The following is a 22,308-nucleotide window of genomic DNA, read 5'->3' on the forward strand; positions in this document are numbered from 1 at the left end:
TAAAACTGTTCACACTGGACAATCATAACTATTTAACAAAAACAGACGAACAAAATCCCCTAAACACCCTAATTAAACAGGAACCAGGAACACTTTATCTAGAAATTTTAAAAGGCAGGAGAGCCCCAGCATGTGAGCTAAGCACCATCAGGGAAAGAGAGGGCACAGAAGAAGCACTCAGCCTGGATCAAGCAGCCATCATGAAGTCTGATCAGACAAAGGGCTGCAGGCGACCACTGGCTTGCATTCCAGACAGAGGACCTAAGACCTTGGCTTCAGCCTTCCCCAATGCCTGCCCATCTCTGAGGCTGTGAAGAAGGCATCAAAGAACCCCTAGTGCCCCTAAACCACCTGCTCAGAACAGACTCCTTCAAGGGCTTCCCACACTGACAGTCATCAAATGAAGGTACTGCCTGTACATATTACAGACGCATTATGTTTGCCTCCTAAATCAGTCATTGTCCTCAGTCTTTTTTTAATGCTAATGCATTTATATGCCACTGTTTTGAAAAAAAAATTAGACTTCAAAAAAAATCAACAACTGTGACCTACTTGCCTTTAAAAGCTCCATCAAGTGCTTAAACCAGGGAGGGAGTGCATCAAGGACAAGACATGAGACCAATGAAACCCATGCAAAGTATCCAGGAGCAAAATTTTAATCCTAGATGTGCTTTCCCCTGCCACTCGGCTTTCTTTTGGGTAATCATTCCTATGGTTGGTTTGAATATATTAAGTAAATTTGTATTTATGATATTAGCCAAAGCAGAAAATTAGAAATGTAAATCTACCACCAAAAATGCATTCATGATATATTCTAAAATCACACACACACACACACAAATTACCCATCCCATTCATATCTCTTGATATGAACTGGAATTTTATTGCACCTTGAAAAGGTATAACATGCCACTTATTTGTATATTATTACACCTAGTATTTCATTATACACTTCATAGTTTACAAAGTACTTTCGCATATTAGCTCATCCAACTCTCACAACAACCTCATCATGAAGGTGTTTTTTGGACCATTTTATATGAGAGACAGCTAAGGCTCAAAAGTGTGATGTGAGCTGCCTGAAGTCACATGTCTACCAAACCACAGCACCAGAACTGGAAAGCAGGTCTTCTGACCCCAAGGCATTGCACTCTCACCGCAAAAGATGCCCTTCTTGATTCCCACCACATCCTTTTGGGGAAGAAGGACAGGAGGTGTCTAGTGGAATCCTGTATCTTTCATCATCTTCTTATTTGGCCTTAACAGTTCACAGTCACGTGTGGTTCACATGGCCATGACTGGTTCAGTCTCTCCCTTCTTTTCCCTTTCCATTATAGAATAGCAAAAAGAAACAAAAGGAGATGACATGCCCTGGTAAAGCCTTTGAGAATATAAACCTAAAACAGATCAGGATGAGAAGGTTTGCATTCAATGAAAATCCACCTGGCATCCCAATTCCTAGTTGTACCATTCTAAGCCTTACATTCCTACTCCTTGGGAAACCTTATCATCGCCCATTCCCCTGACAAATTTGAACATGGTGTGTGTGTGTATTGGGGGAAATTCACAAAACATGAAAGCTTCTATAGGTGAATTCTTTCCCTGCCAATGCCCTCTAAGCAAACTGAGTGGTAGCACAAAATTAGAGCTAAGGCCATGGTACTTTTTTCAAGTTAGAAAAAAGAAGGCCCATGTCTGAATGACAACTACATGTACATAGGTCAAAGGGTATGAATCTGTTTACATACCAGAGGTTAAATGGTGAAACACTTATTACACATTTAATTGGGAACATTTAATCAGAGATGGCAACCACATAAGTACCAACTATTTAGGTGCCTGATTAAAAAGGAAAGAGACTAAACTAAGAGCTAATAATAAACTTTAAGACTAGCATTTCAAAAACAACTTAAATTGGTAACTGGCAAAGCCTGTTATTTTTCTTCTGAGAAAATGAAGCTGACAAAGGGAAGGCTCTGCAAACACTAAGGTTTTTTTTTAGCCATTAGAGTGGCTTTCACAACCAATGATTTGGTTTCATTTTAAAGCAACTATGACCTTGATTATACATTAAGATTAGTTATTTAAAATACCAAATTATTCATCACCCATTTGATCTTAAGAGCAGCTCCCAAACTCTTTATTCAGATAAAGAATACCATTATTTATACCTGTAAGATCATCTACCATTTTTTACACGTCAATAGCTGACATATAGATTCACATTACTTTGGCAACCTCATAAATAAGTCAGAAAAAGGATACTTTTTTGGTACAGAAAACCTATATCTGGAAAGAATGTAACACAGAGGAACAATTCTAGGCCCTCCAGTCAGACAGACAGGGATAACCTTGACTCAGTCCTGCACCACCTACATAACCTCAAACGTCACTTAATCATTCTCAATTTGGCTTCATCATCAGTAAAATGCAGGACATTCTCTACATGTCTGAGTGTCCAGATGTGCATTGGGCTGGTGTGCAGAAACACAGCCTCCTGCTCCTCAAGCATCCATTGTGGAGAGGGGACTTAAGTTCCATCCCTCCTCCCTTGGAGGCGATGCAGTAAGAAGGGGCCATGTGATCTCTGAAGGAGGAGATTGGCTTGACCCTGACTTGTAGCCTTGACTCTCTTACGAAAAGTGGGGGAGTGCTCTTGCTCCTATGGCCTCCATGCTATGAGCAAAAGAGGCAGCCTTTGGCAGGCCCAGCAATTTCTAGGATCTCTCCATTTCAGCCTCCCTATCTGTGACTGTGACCGACTTGGTGGCTAAAGAGCATCTGTCTTCAATACATGAGGTCGGCAGTAAGGAGCCCCATTACCAAGGGCTAAACTATATCATCCAAGATGCGTCACCAGGGACTTTGGGTCATAAATTGATCATTCAGTTGCCAGTTAGCTCCTTGTGTATGTTTATAAATGAGTTGGAAACCTGGGGGAGAAGGGGTGTGAGGTAATCTACCACCCTCACATTCTTACAGAGTTTCTGTGATGATCAGAAATAACGTATGTAAAAACCGAAATAAAGGATATATGCAAAGTTCTTTATATCATATGCTCCATAAATAACTATATTTGTGTGGGTTGGTAAGAGTTTAAAAACCTTCTGAAAACTGCAGAGTTGCTTTGACAGAAGAACCAGCCTGTTGGGCAGGCACCCTCTCCTAAAATGAGTTGTGACTGTTCCCTCCTCTATGTTCTGAAAGATTTTGTGTAGGACTCATTATTTCTTCCTTAAATGCTAGATAGAATTCACCAGTGAAGCCATCTGGGCTTATATAAAGGCTTTTAACTATGAACTCAGTTTATTTCATTAATATAGGGCTGTTGAAGCTTTTCATCTCTTCTTGGGTCAGTTTTGGTAATTTGTGCCTTTTGAGAAATTCATCCATTTCACCTGGGTTGTCCAATTTATTGGTACAAAGTTGTTCATATTATTCTCTTATTGTCCTCTTAATGTATGAAGGGTCTATACTGATGTCCCCTCTTTCATTCCTGATATAGGTAATTTGTTTCTTTCCTCTTTTTTTACCTTGATTGATTTATCTAGAGGTTTATCAACTTTGAAGGCATTCTCTACTTCCTAAGGATGCTACTGAGTTTTATTGGCAGCCAAGATCTCTCTTCTCTAGGCTCAGTGAAAAGGTTTCCTTTAGTCCCCTTTCAGAAAGACAGCTGAAACAAGGTCCTTGGCTGTTATCTGAAGTAGGCCTTTTTGGAGGCTAAATTTTCACAGAATAGTCCCACAATGGGGAGGAAGGGAGCCACTCACACTATTTATAAAGGTATTTGGTATTTTAAATATCTAGGGGCTTAGGCCCAACCTTGCTGCTGAACACAATGACCCTCCCTCAATAATGATATTTTTTAAACTTTTTACTTTGGAGTAATTATAGGTTCACAGAAGTTGCAAAAATAGTGCAGAGAGGTCCCGTGGTACCTTGACACATTTTCCTCCACTGGTTATATCTCACATAATTGTAGTGCAATATCAAAACCAGGAAACTGACATTGGTACAATGTGTGTGCATAGTTCTATGTCATTTTATCACATGTGTAGATTCTTGTAACCACCACTGCAATCAAGATGCAGAACTGTTCCACTCCCTCATGTTACCCACTTTATAGTCACAGCCACCCCCTCCCCTTCTCATCCCCACCATCCTTAACCACTGGCAACCAATAATTTGTTCTCCATCCCTATAATTTTGTCATTTCTAGAATGCTATATAAATGAAACCATATAGTATGTGACCTTTTGAGACTGGATTTTTTTCACTCAGCATAATGCCTTTGAGATCCACCCAGGCTGTTTTGTGTATCAATAGTTTGTTCCATTTTATTGCTGAGTAGTATCCATGGTATGGATGCTTCTTTAACCATTCACCTATTGTAGGACATTTTGTTTGTTTCCAGTTTGGGGCTATTACAAATAAAGTTGTTATGAACAACCATGTACAGTTTCTTGTGTAAACCGAAGTTTTCATTTCTCTGGGATAAATCCTCATAAATAAAATCGCTGGGTCATATGGTAATTTCAACTTTAGTTTTATAAGAAACTGCAAACATGTTTTCCAGAGTGGTCATACCATTTTACATTCCCACCAGCAATGGATGAGAGTTCTAGACTTTAAAACAGAAATGAGTCACTGATGATGAGTCAACTGTAGTCTCTGAGTGGGTACAGAACACAGTAATAAGCAATCTGAGAGAAGGAAAAAAACTAGAATATTGTGCAGGAAAATTAAAGCAGAGATTCCCATGCTTTAAGAAATACTGGCAAAAATTCCTTACCTTCTTTAAACTGTATCCAGCATGGAAAATAATTGGAGGCAGTAGAATGTTGAAAAAGACCTCTGGATCAAATGTTACCTAAAAGTTTAAAAAGAAAAAAAGCCAATTTTTTGTTGAATACCAATTGCTGCCATAATATTTGCTTAATATTTTAAGCCACTGACTAAAGTTTGAATATTTAAAACAAATGACATAAATGTGAAAAATCACAGACTCAGCACAGTAGAGAAGCCACAGTTCCCATGAGCACTGGCCTGTTCTTCTCCACACAGTACTTCTGCCTTCTACTCTTGGTGTGTTGTTGAATATGTATTAAGACACAACAATTCAATGCAATTTTGAGAACTCACAGAAAGCTTCTGGTCAATTTTCTTAAACAAGAAATGAAAACATCTTGATTTTTATCAAACCTTTATAAAGGTTCAACTACAATAAAAGATGCAGTCATGATTCTTTATTAATTTCCTGTATCCTACCACATAATGATTTATAGAAATAATCTTACTGAATTTAAGTCTCTTTTGAGTGACCAGCCATTTGTGATACGTAATGTGGACTAGATCAAAGTCTCCAGTGGTGCTAGTGACTTCCTGAATATCAACATAAATTCATCAACTCTAAGGGGACTAAAACTATCTGTAGGCAATCAGGGAAATCACTCTGAAACTATCAGCAAAGCCTTATCACATCCAGAAAAGAATTAAACATTCTATAAAGCCTCCTAACCTTTTTAAAGAATTTGTTCATGCTGGTAGATTAACTGGCTCTTATTTCAATTAATTATTTTAAATCTCCATTCGAATTATTAAATGTAAACAGCCATTAGTGTGGTATTACACTGGGTATCTTTCTCAGTTGCCTTTAATTTCACAAATGTTTATGGAAATCCCATGCATTCTTATGAAGGGTTGAAAGCAAAGAGCTCACTAGGACCACCCTTAGGGACAGAGAGAAGATGGGCATGTTGAACGCTCCAGGTTGAGAATAATTTTCTTTAAGGATTATGGCAGATCCTGAGAACAATAATAATTTAATTTTTGGAGCACAGGCTACACTCTTTGACTGCAAGCTTTCACATATTAAAGGGGTCTCCCACAACTTGGATCCCCAGACTTTATACGGAAGCCCTCCTGCTGATAAGCCCGGGTCTATAAGGTACTAGAATGTATGTGGATAAATACAGATGTTGTGCTTATCCTGGAAATCACCCAAGTGAAGTGAAGAGATATATAACCCCTTTTCCTGTGGAGTATTTTAGCTACCCCCAACATTAAATGAAAAACAACATATGGACTCAAATTCTAAGACAACAAGACATTTTTCCTCTGAAGATTCATGCAGCCTTTGGCATCAATCACCAATGAGAGTGGGAAACTCAATAAATGTTTGTAGAATATGGTAAAATAACCAACCACAAAGAAGTAAGAGTAACACTTCTGAACACTGATTATAACAAGCTAAAAGAAAAATAAGAAACCAATCTTAATTTAAGAAAGAAACAATCTCATCCCTAAACCATAACAAGAGTAAGAAACATAATCAAAAAGAGATGGGAGTTGGAGAGAGGAGCTGAGTGGGATGTACGAACCCACTGCACCATTGGTGGCCCACATCAGTCTGACAAAGCTAAAAGGCTCAAGTTCAAATCTGGTTCCTTCTCCTCATCACAGTCCAAAAGCTTCCTAGCCAAACTGACAGCCAGGAATGTTACTGATGTTCCAGGAGTGTGAAAAGATTTCTGTTCACAAAGTTGAGACAGAATCAGAAAATCAAAAACCACGTCAGGACCAAAGTGGCTGAGTGGCCCGAGCTCACCTTCCTCAGCATGTCATTCTGCTCTACACTGTTGACCTTGCCAGGGCTGATTTCTCCTTTCAGGGTGTATTCGAAGAACTTCCCACTGACATTCACTAATAAGGTGCTGAAGGCCCTGTCTTCCTGAGTGCAGCTGAGTGACTTGTCATGACCACTGGTGGCAGTGGTGCCATACCTCAGGATCACCCCGACGATGAGCCCTGAAACAGAGTGGAAGAAAACATCAGGCCTGTGGAAGGACACAGAGAGCATGGGAATAATGGCAACAACTAAGAAACTCTGAAGTAATCTTAGAGACCAGGTAGATGATGTGTATTTTAGGGACAACTACACAGTCCTTCAAAAGGGTTAAAAATCCATCTATTCTGGTCTGAGTCCCTCAGCCACCAAGACGACAAGGTAGGACAGTACCTTTCGGGATTATGACAGTACTCTGAGTACTATGAACCACTGATCATGTCTCATTTCTCAGGTTTCTGCTGGAGGAAGATGGGGTGATAAGAGGCAAGGTTTTTTTCTGCCTAGCACAGCACAAAGCAGAACCACTGAGCTCTTTGATTTGCACCAGCAGCATCCCTCAGGCCATCCGCCAGCGAGGACAAGGCCTCGGGAATTTCTAGTTGTTACAAATGCAATTTGTTTTGCCACACACTAGAGGAAGGGAAAAAAAAGAAAAGAAATGCTTTTGCTGAGGTCATTTCAAGTATTGGGTATCATGGAGAAAATAATTACATCCCTTAGGGAGCTAAACAGCACAGTGCCAATTTTCGCAGTCATGATTCAGGGACTGGAGAGCTGGCTTCTTGGGGCTATGACATTGACACAGCTAGCATAATTAGCTGCAAGTCTTTCCGTCTCATTTTGTTCTTAGCAGGGTTTTCCCTTTAGGAGGAAAAAACCAGCAAAATTGTGTGTAAGCATTTAATTCCACGAGTTATGAAGAAATGTTGCTCCCCTGGTTCTGAACATGAGTCACACATGCCCAAGTAAAAGTGAGGGAAATGTGAAAAAAAAGAAAACATAAATAACCACCAGACACTTTCCACAATTCTCTCTTAGGTGGAAGACTTCAGACTTCTCTCTATATTCAGTTCTTTGCTGGCAATATTAAGAGAGAGAATGGTAAAATGCTCCTCCATCTCATTTTGCCATTAATGGAGAAAGTTATATGAGAAAAAGAAAGAAAATGTTTATTGTATCCTATGTATAATGTTCTACAATGTCTCTTATCACCAAGACATATGAGAACTCACAAGACATTGTTGAAGAACAAATAATATATAAAATCCAGACAGATATAATTTTTTAAGCCAACCTCTGTGCTCTGTGTCTGTATTGCTTTATTATTGTTGTTGCAGTTGTTGTTGTTAAAGACCTGTACGAACATACCTGAACTTTGCTGACTTTTGTGAAAAAATAAAGTTGTAAAATTTTACTACAAATTAAAAATGAGGTTCTTAATAATCTCAATTTGAGAGCTTGGTCTCTGTGCTCTGAAAGGTACACACATGGTTACCATTTGGCAGCCAATCAAATAGACTGGGGTCCTGAGCAGTCTCTTTTTCTGGCTTGACTGTGCCAACTTTAAGGGAAATTTGTCATACGAGGTGCCCATAAGGGGCCTTTGTCATCCTCACCTTCGTTGTGTCAACCTGTACAACGAAGGTCCTTTACTCTCTTAGACTATTTTGGGGAGTAAACTTTCTAGATCTTGTGAAGGCTGCATCCTTTGCACTCTCTTGTGGGGACGCCTCTAGCGTGTTATTGATTTGTGTCACTATTAACATATATCTCATCAATGGCCAGACAATGGATCCTTTAAATTGGGGAAACGTCTAAATTTGTGAATTTTTAGAGCGCTCTCATAAACAGCCATTTTATTGGTACCTATGAAAAAACAAATTAGAAGGTGGTAAAAAAAAAATAGCTAACCTAAGAGCTCCCTCAGTTTAAAACAAAACAAAACAAAAAACCAGTTTGGGAAGCCTCATTTGTGGTCTCAACTTACCCTCAATGGGTCTTACAGATGCTAATGAACAGGAGATTAATTGTTAATTAGGTTGATTAACAGAAAAATAGGAACCTGAGAGAAAGTCTATTGATTTCTTTCCAAAAAGGTGAAAATTTTAAAGGGACTCATCCCAAAAGGATAAAAATCTTTAGATGGTTATTAAGAAATGGGATAAATAAAACAGACGTTAATGGGATTAAAACAAAACGTTTTGATACAACACTACCTAAGGTTGGATGGGCCAAAGGGACCCCCTATGGTCCCTAACATTAAAGGGACCCAAACAAGTCCACTCTATTTACCCCAGTTAAATATATATATGCTTTTTACCCAATTGTAACCCAATTTTTACCCAACGTGTAACCAGGCCTCTTGACAAAATTAATGATGGCTAAACATCTTGAGATAGTAGATCATACATTTAACTCTATATAGAATTAATTGTAATAGTGCAACTCTAGATGTGGGAAGAAGCAACAAGGGAAAACATCCCCTGGATCATAACAGACTAGTAAAACAGAAGATCCAGAGAATTTTAGGTTATTAACAGGGCCTAATACAAAATTTAGCACATTGAGTGGCCTATCAACACAATCCTCATCTGATCTAGGAATGCGCCTTCTTAGCACCTTGGGACAAATTGGTCAAGAAATGCCTCCCAGGGCTTCCCTGGTGGCGCAGTGGTTGAGAGTCCGCCTGCCGATGCAGGGGACATGGGTTCGTGCCCCGGTCTGGGAGGATCCCACATGCCGCGGAGCGGCTGGGCCCGTGAGCCATGGCCGCTGGGCCTGCGCGTCCGGAGCCTGTGCTCCGCAACGGGGGAGGCCACAGCAGTGAGAGGCCCGCGTACCGCAAAAAAAAAAAAAAAAGAAATGCCTCCCAAACCTTGGTCTAATTTACGACTAAGAGGAGGCGCTGTGGAAAAAAAAACGTTGCCTGCCATTCCAGTAAACAAAGAATATTGCCGGCCATCAGCTGCCAATGTAACCGCGCCCTCCCCCAACCCAAGGTGTGCCCTGGGGAGACTTCAGATGGGGAAAAACATGATATGCACATAGATAGTTAAAATGCATATCAAAGGAATAATTTCAATGAGCCAGACTCTTGCATCTTCGCAGACATAGAAAAGCGCTAAATTCATTAACTTGACAGGTCTGGTTTTTGTGACCTTTTGATGTTCAACTACACATTGTTGTTTTTTTTTCCTGCAAAAACTCCTATATATCCTGGCTCCTCCCTTACCTCTTTGGAACAGATCCTCCGAGCTATCTGAGAGGCTGTTTCCTGGGCTGTATAGTACTCAGTAAGGTCCCTGAATAAAACACGTTTTTCTTCAGTTAACAGTGTCTTCATCAGGAAACCAAAATAAGTCATTTACAAAAGGCTATCCTTCTCCCAAATCAATAGCTGCTTTACATGACTCACTGTTTCTTTTCTGTACTAGCCTCATTATTTGCAGACCTAACTAAAAAAATAAACTACAATAGCACAGGGTCTTCACAATGACAACTATTCTAACAAAAGAGGAGTTGTGATACTGTGATTTATAATAAGAAATATATATTTGGTCTTTGTCCCAGTTTCCTGGTACAGAGCTCCTAAACCCCCCCCCCCAATCTCTGAAGTGCTAAGTGTCTTTTTGTATGCTAATGAGATGGCTGGTGGCTGGGGGTTCCCGGCTTAGCCTCAGAATGAGGGCTGGTTGCCAGGGGAACCAACCAGGTGATTAGAGAGTTGGAACTTTTAAAATTATTTATTTATTTATTTAGGCTGCTGCACGGTCTTCATTGTGGCATGCGGGATCTTTTTAGTTGCGGCATGAGGACTTCTTAGTTGCGGCGTGCAGACTCTTAGTTATGGCATGCAATCTCTTAGTTGCAGCATGCATGCAGGATCTAGTTCCCCAACCAGGGATCGAACCTGGGCCCCCTGCACTGGGAGCACGGAGTCTTACCCACTGGATGACCAGGGCAGTCCCCAGAGTTGGAACTTTTAATTCCACCCCACCCCTGACCTCCATGCAGGGAAGAGGAGCTAGAGGTTAATTGGATCACTAATGGCCAATGATTTAATTAATTATACCTATGTAATGAAGCCTCAATAAAAATCCCCAAAGTACACAGGTTCAGAGAAGTTCTGGGTTGCTGCACACGTGGAGCGCCAGACAGGGTAGCTCACCCAAAGAGGGCATGGAAGCTCCATGTCCCTTTCCACATACCTTACCTTATACATCTCTTCCATCTGGCGGTTCCTAAGTTATATCCTTTGATAATAAACCAGCAATATAGTTAAGTAAATGGGCTTCCTGAGTTCTTTGAGCTATTTTAGCAAATGATCAAAGCTAAGGAGGGGAACATGAGAACCTCTGATTTATAGCCAGTTGGTCAGAAGTTCAGGTGATAACCTGGACTTGTGACTAACCTCTGAAGTGAGAGGGGCAGGGGTCTTGTGAGGCCTGTGGGATCTGATGCTATTTCCAAGTAGATAGTGTCAGAGTTGAGTTAAATTGTGGGATACTCAGTCGGTATCTACTAGAGAGCTGGAGAATTGCTTTGGTGTGAGAAAACTCCCACACATGTGGTCAAAGAAATGTCCAGTAAGAGTATTGAGAGCAGAAGGGAAACAGGAGATTTTTCCTTACAGGAAGCTTTTATTTGCAGACAAATTCCTCAACTACAGGAAATACCCTTGGAGTCTCTCTCTGTAATCATCACCATCATACGTAGAAGCATTATTAGATGACGAATATTAAAAATAATAGTACATACTTATAAAATCTTTCCCTCCCTACCCGGGTCCAATGTGCCCATGCTAAAGATGTGATGGAGACAGTGAAGGTGATGATGCTGCCCCCTTGTGTTAAAATATGGCAACAAAGCCCCCTCACAGCAAAGATACAGGTTAAAACGTCCTAATTGATAGTTTTGACCAAAAATATACCAAGCAACAGGATTTGCTGCTAATTCAAGGTAGAGTTTGAGTAGCTCCTCAGACATTTAGATTCATATTTATTACCACTCTAGTCCATGGCACAAAAGGACAGTCATTGCTATATTAAGTTCACGTGTGGCATCTTCCACTTCAAGAAAGAATAAGACATTAGGACTGCAGAGGGGTATTTTAGTGAGAATATAACAAAGACTTGGAAAAAACATGAATGGCATATTTTCACCTTCTAGATATGGAAGACATCCTCTGACAGGGAACTATAAAGGGGTCATAACTACAAGGAATTAGAATTTGACATTAGATATTTTTCAAAGCTCAGAAACTTCAGTATTCCCCAAAAAATGATGGAGAACAAGAGGCATTAATAACTTTACTGGATCAACATCATAGTGTTCCAGATTACAAAGAGCAATAATCTACTGTGTGTGGGCCAGAAAAATATCACATGTCAGCTGATGAAAAGAGACTCACTGATTTCACAGGTATATGACTAATGCTAGGAAAGAATTTAGTTTTGAACTTTTACAGAAAGCAAATATACATGAAATTCCTTTGACATCTGATGTAGCTTAAAGCAACATGGTGAACTCCAAAGGTGCAAAAATTCAAGACATTTTCAGTAGAAAAAACTCAAGACTGTTTCAACTTTTGAGTATGAAAAAACTCCTGTATTTGCATATTGTGCTGATGGTATACAACTGCCAACTTTTCTAATGTTTAAAAGAAACACATAACCAAAAAAAGAACCCTATGTACAATTTATGCATGTGCCCATCAGTGGTATGAGGAAGGAATTTAATTATGGACAAAGCATTGTTCAAAAATGCTATGAGGCCATTAAAGGAACTAGCCCCACTAGTCTGGTGCCAGTTTCTGCTTTTGTGACTCAGGTTGTTGGGAAGACAGTTGAACAAATCGACACTCAGCTGTAATTCTAGACAGCTATCCACCTGCTGCAATATTTAAATGTCTCTATTAATAAGCCTTTGTTAAGGAGTTGGAAACAGGTGCATGGATGCACTGTTCTCTAACGAGACTCCACCTTCCCTTATATGAGCTACTGGGAGCAGGTGATCATCAGTTCGGTTTGGCCACCGCTATGGGGATTTTTACAGCACTGTAGTTGTTCTGAGTTCTAAAGCTTCATCTGAAATTCTGAGAAAAGACAGCATCCCATTCCACATCCCGTTACACAGTGTTTGAAGAGAGTGATAACTATGTCTAATTGAGCAAATAAAGAGGATGCAATGGATGTCAGCAGTGACAATGATTTTTCAGGTTTGGGGGTCATTTAAGCGACTCTGGTTTTAAGAATGTATGTTACAGCCTTTTCAATATCCTTTTCTACTTGTTCTATTACTTATTAGGCAGCTGTGCTATTCATTGATATATTCATTTCAAGAAGAATTCATTTAAAATATTTTTGTTACTTGTTTTGAATATGTAGTGAAATACTTTTTAAAAACATTTTTTGTGTGTGTGGTACGCGGGCCTCTCACTGTTGTGGCCTCTCCCATTGTGGAGCACAGGCTCCGGACGCGCAGGCTCAGTGGCCATGGCTCACGGGCCTAGCCGCTCCGCGGCATGTGGGACCTTCCCGGACCGGGGCACGAACCCGTGTCCCCTGCATCGGCAGGCGGACTCTCAACCACTGCGCCACCAGGAAAGCCCTAAAAACAATTTTATTGAGGTACAATTTACATATCATAAAATTCCTCATTTTAAGTGTACAATTCAATGATTTTATTATATTCACAGAGTTGTGCAATTATCACAATCTAATTTGGAACATTTCCTTTTGCACTCACTCTCTGTTTCCCACTCCCAGCCCCAGGCAACTGATCTATTTTCTCTCTATAGATTTGCCTTTTCTGGACATTTCATACAAATGGAATCATACAATATGTACTCTTTTGTGTCTGGCTTCTTTGTCTTAGCATACTGTTTTCAAGGCTCACCCAGTGTGGAAGAAAGGTATTAGTACTTCATTACTTTTTATTGTTGAATAGTATTGCATTGTATGGATATACCATATTTTGTTTATCCATTCACCAGTTGATGAGCATTTGCGTTGGTTCCACTTTTCTGCTATTATGAATAATGCTACTATGAACATTTGCATACAAGTCTGTATGGACATATGTTTTCATTTCTCTAGGGTTGAAACCTAGGAGGAGAACTGCTGTGTCATATGGTAAATCTATGTTTACTACTTTAAGAAACTGTCGAACTGTTTTCCATTTGGGAAACTGTATACCATTTTATACAATTTATATCCCCACCAGCAAAGTATGAGAGTTATAGGTTGTTTACATGCTCTACAACACTTGTTATTGTCTTTTGATTGTATGTATTTTAGAGAGTGTTAAGTGATATCTCACTGTGGTTTTAATTTGCATTTCCCTAACGCCTAATGATGTCAAGCATACTTTTGGCTATCACAAATAAGGCTGCTATGAACATCCATAAAACAGGGTTTTATGTGAACATGTTTTCAATTCTCTAGGGCAAGTACCCAGAGTGGGATTGCTCAGTCATTGGGCAAGTGTATGTTTAACTTTATAAGAATTGGTCAAATCATTTCCCAGAGTTACTATACCATTTTGCAACAATCTACCCAGCGCCAAGCAATGTATGAGAGTTCTAGTTGCTTCAAATCTGATAACTCTTGACAATACAACAGAAAATCTGTGAATCGCCAATCAGCCAGCCAATGCTATTCTGATAAAGGTTGACTTTAATTAAAGAAATAAACTGAGTCTGTAGCCCTTCAAGACAAATGTTCTGTCTTGCTTCCATCAGTATATGAGATACTAAAATAGTGAAAATCAGGCCCATTAGCCAAGAGTTCAACCTCCAATCCAATGTTCCTCTTCTTCAACAGCTAAAATTCCAAAGATTTGATTAAAACCAACACGCAACAAGTTTATGTGAGTCAAAAAACACCATCATTTCTAAGTAGTTTCCCTAAATATGGAATGTCACAGTTAAGAATAAGAGGAAGGGGCCTCCCTGGTGGCGCAGTGGTTGAGAGTCCGCCTGCCGATGCAGGGGATACGGGTTCGTGCCCCGGTCTGGGAGGATCCCGCATGCCGCGGAGCGGCTGGGCCCGTGAGCCATGGCCGCTGGGCCTGCGCGTCCGGAGCCTGTGCTCCGCAACGGGAGAGGCCACAACAGTGAGAGGCCCGCGTACCGCAAAAAAAAAAAAAGAATAAGAGGAAGAAAATGACTTTAGGTCTTAGATATCTACTTGGGAAAACAAGATATGGAAAAATCATTATATCGTCCCATGAAGTTCTTGGGACACCAGGAACATCTTCTCATCATTGCTGTGCTGCACAGCATTTCTCTATGGGTGACCAGATACCACATACCTTCTGACAGTCTTTACAAAATGGAGATGCCCATTCTAGTATATAATGGAAGAGTGGGAGAGTCTTTCATTGAAAACTAGGAACCAAGCAGGCAGACTTGAACTCAATGACTGAACTTTTTTTTAAATAGATCTTTACTGGATTATAATTGCTTCACAATACTGTCTTAGTTTCTGTTGTACAACAAAGTGAATCAGCCATATGCATATATATATCCCCACATCCTTTCCCTCTTGAGCCTCCCTCCCACCCTCCCTATCCCACCCCTCTAGGTCATTGCAAAGCACCGAGTTGATCTCCCTGTGCTATACTGCTGCTTCCCGCTAGCTAACTATTTTACATTTCGTAGTGTATATAGGTCGTTGTTATTCTCACTTCGCCCCAGCTTCTCCCCCACCGCCCCCGTGTCCTCAAGTCCATTCTCTATGCCTACGTCTTTATTCCTGTCTGCCACTAGGTTCATCAGTACCATTTTTTTTTTAGATTCCATATATATGCGTTAGCATACGGTATTTGTTTTTCTCTTTCTGATTTACTTCACTCTGTATGACAGACTCTAGATCCATCCACCTCACTACAAATAACTCAAGTTCGTTTCTTTTTATGGCTCAGTAATATTCCATTGTATATACATGCCACATCTTCTTTATCCATTCATCTGGATGACTGAACTTTTAACTAGAGTCCAATATGGTACCCAAGTATAAACTGATTACACTTGCCTCATTCTAGGAGGGGTCTCTGCTGGCTCAACACCTCCAGGGCCTGGAGAGATTATTTCTGTCTAATCCAGGGCTACAGTCTCAGGAAGCCATTGTTGCCACACACCCAAACCACACTCTCCAAGCTCTATCCACCTGGCTCCTTTATCTCCCAATTGGTTCCAAATTTTGATAACAGAGAGAGTATCACTAATTCAACCCCTCAAATCCCAAGCAATATGGATGACCACTCAAATTCTTAAACATATTTTCTTTAAAATGCTTTTAAAATAAAATTCACAGATTTTGAGAAAATAATGGGAGGCTAGCAGATTACTGGATAATGTCTAAGGACCTTAAGTCAGGTATTTAAATATTTGATTCTGCCTCATACTCTGACATTTCCCAAAATCAAGGACAGTGTACTTGTGGCTGAATCATCACTCAACACATTTTAATTGCTGTTTTGTGTATTCCCCCTTTAATTAAAACACACTAATCAAGTTCAAGTCAACTGCCAAAGGACTACAAATGTTACTACAGCAGATTATCACACATTTTCCTGACCCGTTTGCCACTCTTTAAAGGTCCAGGACAAGACTTTCAGCTAAACATCAGCTACCTTTTGAAATAAATGAATCAATCTCTCCTCTGAGCCTCTGCCTGGAACTCTCTTCCCACTCTCTGCTCCCTAACCATCTTCATTGGGTTAACTCCTACTCATCCTTCAAGTCACAATGTAGATATCACTTCTTCCTGGCAGGGAAGCCCTTCCTGATACCTCAGGACTGGGTTGGATTCTCCACAATCAGGGCTGCCCTCACAGACTTCAACATGAAAGAGGCTCCCTGGAATTGTTCAGGGCACAACGTACACAACCATATGTGGCAACCCATCTCATCATGCATTTCCGGAACAGTCTCTGATAGTGACTACGTTATCAGAACAATGATTGCACTGCACTGTGACTGCCATTTAAGTGCCTGTCCCTCATCCCCAGGGCTAATTTTCCTGAAGGCAATGCTCAATGAGTACTCACCACCCATCCCTGCATCTGACTACCACAACCACTCAGCAAACGACAAGAGACTACGGAGACATGAGCCATGTGTACGGAGACATAAGACAGTAGCCATGTGTTAACAAGGAATTACTCCATTTGAGTTATAAGAAAAGAGCCTTAGTTCTGACGCCTAAGGAAGCAACTACATATTTTCAGCCTCTTACCTGCCATTAAATTCAAGGATGCCCACCTTTATCAGCCTTTATAATTTGGCCCAAATTAATGAATAAAATTCAAGTACTCTCATAGGTTAAAAAACTTCCAATAATTTTGAGACATATTACAGAATCTACTTCCTAGAAGCCCTGGATTTAAACAACACTGCAAATAAACAAATGCACGAATCACAGTTATCTTAGAGAGCCATGAAACTGGAACATACAATAGTAACTACATTTGCTGCTCTAGTTACTCCAATTACTAAGGGATGGTTGAGTCTTAAACTGAAATACATGCAAATATACAGATATACACAACTGAAAAGGGCGGGTTTGGAGAACACATGGTAAAATAAATGAACAAAACAGAGCTTGTGTGTACTTACCTCAATTTTTGATGGTATATATTTTTTTAAAAACTATTTAAGAATTCACCTGAATTCAAAGACTATCAACCAAAATAAACTATCTGCAATGGACTGACTGTGTCCTCTCAAACTCAAACTCAAACTCTCAAATATATGCTGAAGCCCTAACCCCCAAAGTGATTGTATTTGGAGATCAAGCTTTGAGGAGGTAATTAAGGTTAGAGGAGGTCATATGGGTGGGGTCTTAATCCAATAGAATTAGTGGCCTTATAAGAAGAGGAAGAGAGATCTCTCTCTCTCTGTGCACATGCACAGAGGAAAGGCCAAGTGAGCACACAGTGAAAAGGTGGCTTATCCAACAAGCCAGGAAGAAAGGCCTCACCAGAACCCAACCCTGGTGGCACCCAGATCTCAGACTTCCAGCCTGTGAGAAAATAAATTTCTACAGTTTAAGCCACCTAGTCTGTGGTATTTTGTTATGGTAGCCCATATAGACTAGTATACTGTCTTTTTGAGAAACTGCAGGTGGTTTCTCTGGACCATCAGCAATACCTCTACAGCTAACTCACATCCCACCTGCCAACCAGGAAACATTTCTTTTACAGATGAGAAGTCAAGCTCTCACTGCTGTAATACAGGGTCCCTAAACCCTACTCCAGAAATGTCTTTTGCTTATTTGTTTTGCTCTTCCCATACCACCATCATGAGTTTTCTTAATCTTCCAAAGGAGACTTACACCATGTTGACCTCCTGACATGAAGTCCCACTTTTGTAGAAAGTATTATCTTATGGCTCTAACCAAGAAATTACCACACCTCTGTTCTCCCTGATCAAACCTGATAGGGCCAGACCCAAGTTTAATTTTCATTAATGCTTTTAAAACATCACACACTTGGGAAGATCCTGAAAATGTTTAGAAATTTAGTCATAATCACACAATACATAATTTTTTACTGAGGTGACCAATACAACAATTCAGAAAAGGGGGACGGGACTTCCCTGGTGGCATGGTGGTTAAGAATCTGCCTGCCAACGCAGGGGACACGGGTTCAATCCCTGGTCCAGGAAGATCCCACATGCCACGGAGCAACTAAGCCCGTGCGCCACAACTACTGAGACTGCGCTCTAGAGCCCACGAGCCACAACTACTGAAGCCCGCATGCTCTAGGGCCCACATGCCGCAACTACTGAGCCCGTGAGCTGCAACTACTGAAGCCCGTGCGCCTAGAGCCCATGTTCCGCAACAAGAGAAGCCACCGCAATGAGAAGCCCGTGTTCCGCAACAAGAGAAGCCACCGCAATGAGAAGCCCGTGCACCGCAACGAAGAGTAGCCTCTGCTCGCCACGACTAGAGAAAGCCTGTGCGCAGCAACAAAGACCCAATGAAGCTAAAAATAAATAAAGAAAAGGCGGGGGGGGGGAACAAAGGTTTAAGTTCAAATTGATTAATTACATATACTAGTAAGATAACTATAATAAGACTATAGGGTATCCTTTAAAAATTTTTTATTATGAATTATATTAGATATCTAAAAGTAGAGGTATAGTATATATAAGGGATAAAGAATAATATAATTGGGAAGGAATATACAAGGGGGTTCAAAGGTACAGGTAATTTTCTGTTTCATAAGCTGGACAGTAAACACAGGTGTTTATTCCATTTTTTATCTGTACATAAGTTATATATAGTATTTCAAATATTTACTATATTTCACAAGAATTTATTAGGACAAGAATGGTCTGCCAGTCATCTACATGGCTTTCACTCAGCTTAATCAACAGTGCATTACCAAGAGAGCTAGGAACCCTTCATACCCTTCCCAATCAATCCCCCCACTTCCTCCCACTCCACTGCCTGGAAACCACTAACTTCAATCTGGTGTTGATTATGCCCTTAGAGTTTAAATTACAGATAAATATATTGTTTAATTTTGCATGTCTTTGAATTATGTATGGTATGAGTTATCCTGGAACTTGCTTTTTTTCACCCCTCAATATGCTTGTAAGTGTCATCCATATTGACATGTGGCTCTGGTTCATGTGGTCTCGCTGCTGTGTAGTATTTCAGCATATGGGTACACTTTCCTTCTGCCTCTCTGTGCCCCTTCCTGGATAATGCTTCAGATACATTGTCTGGTTCACCAATTCTCTCTTCAGTTCTTTACCCTCTCCATTGGGTTTGTAGTTTCAATGACTATTTTCAATTTCTTGAAATTCTATTTGGTTCTTTACCAAATACACCTGACTTTCTGTGAGTTAACAGAATCTGGACTAAGAGTTGAAAACAGTATCTACAATCCTCAGCTCTGCACCTTGTGGCTGCTGCTCACTTATTCCAATCTACGTCATGGAATGGATAACAACACATTATTATAAAAGGCCTACATGTCTCCTCCAAAGGGTAATGGCTAAATAAAGTCTTACCCCCTCACAAAGTCGGGAACACGGTCATCACTCAATAAATGTTTGCTGAAAGAATGAGATAATGGAAATCAAAAACTATAATTTGACTACAAATAATATTAACAGATTATACACATAGGGAAGCATCAGTTCCCTAAATTATGAAGATAATGCCTTTTTCCCTTTCAATTTATGTCTGGGTTTTGGCAGGCAATGAAACAGTATCTGGAAAGATTAGATTTCTGTATTTTTGTTGCAATTTCTTGAGTCATGAAATTGGTGTCTGGGAAGTATCAAAGTCAACACTAATGACACAACAAGAAACACTTCACACCATATACCCAGCAAAATCCTTTATGTGTTTATGTGAGCAGAATAAAATGTAATTACTCACTGGGTTTAATTCAGTCCAGCTGAAAACCATACGTTATTTAACAGCCTACTTGATAAAATTATTTTAAAACAAAACACAGAGTGGAGAAGAAAATCTGATTTTCTACCAGATTTTCTCTGATAGAAAATCTGTTGTTCATCCTTCTATCAGTTGGTACCAAACAGATATACTCTGCATTCCAAGAGGGGAGGGCTCTGGGCTGGGTGCTGAGGAGACTTTGAGCTGGCTGGGACACAGCACCTCCCCCCTCAGCCCCCCACCAGCCCATCCTGGGGAACACATAATTAACAATGAATTCAGAGGCATAAAAAGGCGGCCCAGTGAGGAACAGAATGAATAATTCTTTCAGGTGAAAAAATAGTTCAGGAAAACTTCACAGAAAAGGTGACTTCTCAGTTGGGCCTTTCAAGATGAGTCAGACTTATTCTGATGAAAGAAGAGGGGGGTGTGAACTATATTTCAGAGAAAGCCCTCAGCATGAGGTGGGAAAGTGAACACTGACTAGAGCAGCAAGGCTGGGGAGAAGGGGGAAGGTGGAGACTGAGCATCAAGGAGGGAGGAAGATGGTGAGCCATCTCCTTAAGCCAAGCTCACAAGGGCAGACTTCAGCCCACAGGGCCACAGAGACTTCTGGGCTAAGAAGGGGCATGATCGGGCCTGACTTTTGGAAGATACCATAGTAGCAATACAGAGAATTAACTGCTGGAGAGAGAGGCTACAAGAATAAGAACTTCATCAGGCTTTCCTAAAAACATCTGCCTCTCAGGGGAAAAATATCAAAATCATTCCTCCAATTAAGAAGATCCCTACATTATCCCATCGACCTCCACCTCTTTCTTTTGTTCAAGTGCTGGTTATCATTCGGGTTCACACAAACAGGACCCAGAATGCTCTGAAAAGTTACCCACCCAAACCTACAGATTAAGACAGATTTAGGAGTTACAGAGACAAAGCAACCAAATGTAGTTGTAGGGACCTTATTTGCATCTTAAATCAAATTGCAAAAAGAGAAGAGTCAATTGGGGAAATGTGAACTCACCGGATATTTGGCAAATATTATGAAATTACTGTTATTTTTGAAGGGTGATAATGTATTGTGGCTATGTTTTTTAAAGATTCCTTATCTTTTGGAGATAAATGCAAAAATATTTACAAATCAAATTTGGGATTTTGTGTCAGTGACATGGGGAGGGGTAGCCGTGGGGGATATAGATGAAACATGATTGACTATGAGCTGGTAATTAACAACGCTGTGTAATGGGGACATGGGGTTTGGTTTATTATACTTCTCTGTATGTGTGTGTTTTGCATACCACCAAGCAATTCTCCAATACCAGCTGGGTTTCCTATAATTCAACTCAATTTTGACACTATCTACCTAGAGGTAGTATCAGATCCCACAGGTTAAGGGCTCAGTCCCACGATACTCCCCCAACCCCACTTCAGATGCCAATCACAAGTCCAGGTTATTCACCTGTCCTTCTGACCAACTGGCTATAGATCAGTGGCCTCCACAACACCCTCTCTGGGTTGGATTAATTTGCTAGAGAGACTCACAGAACTCAGAGGAACATTTTACTTACTAAATTACTGGCTTATCATAAAAGGATATAACTCAGAAATAGCCAGATGGAAGGGATGCTTAGGGCAAGGTATGTGGGAAGGGTTGCAGAGCTTCCATGCCCTCTCTGAGCACGACACCCTCCCAGCACCTCCACATGTTCACCAACCCAGAAGATCTACAACCCTGTCCTTCTGGTTTTTTAATGGAAGCTTCATTATATAGGCATGATTGACTAAATCATTGGCCATTGGTGACTGAACTCAATCTCCAGCCTCACTCCCCCTCCTCAGAAGTCAGGGGGGTGGGACTGAAAGTCCCACCCCTATAATCACTAGCTGGTTTCCTTGGCAACCAGCACCCACCCTAAGGTGCTTTCCAAAAGTCACCTCATTAACATAAACTGAGGTGTGATTGAAAGGGGCTTGTTATGAGTATCAAGATGCCATTCTAGCTCTTATTACTTAGGAAATTCCAAGGCTTTTAGGCTCGGTGCCAGAAACAAAGAAACCAAATATATATTTCTTATTATAAATCACACTATCATAATATTTTGTTATATTGTGGTTTACTGTCTTGACATTTATGTGTTTGAAATTTTCCATAATAAAAACTGAAAAAAGTCATCCACCCAACTTGAAGCTTTAAAGCAGACTCTAGCAACTATAGTTCTAAGACAGTCTTCTCCCCCATGCTCCAGAACCTTATCCAAATTT

At 40.4% G+C, this 22,308-nt stretch overlaps 1 protein-coding gene across 2 annotated transcripts in view; it reads right to left on the bottom strand.

The window, feature by feature from the left end:
* SLC9A7 (solute carrier family 9 member A7) overlaps window positions 1-22,308 on the bottom strand; it is a gene marked incomplete at both ends in the record, with an annotated part of 141,627 nt that overhangs the window by 65,080 nt on the left and 54,239 nt on the right. For both annotated transcript variants that reach the window (XM_079727329.1, XM_079727328.1), the window contains 2 exons: window positions 4,796-4,873; window positions 6,611-6,810. In XM_079727329.1, coding sequence (XP_079583455.1) covers window positions 4,796-4,873; window positions 6,611-6,810 — 278 coding nt within the window. The remainder of the gene's footprint in view (window positions 1-4,795; window positions 4,874-6,610; window positions 6,811-22,308) is intronic.

Source organism: Hyperoodon ampullatus (assembly GCF_949752795.1).
Source record: "Hyperoodon ampullatus genome assembly, chromosome: X".
Lineage (NCBI taxonomy): Eukaryota > Metazoa > Chordata > Mammalia > Artiodactyla > Ziphiidae > Hyperoodon > Hyperoodon ampullatus.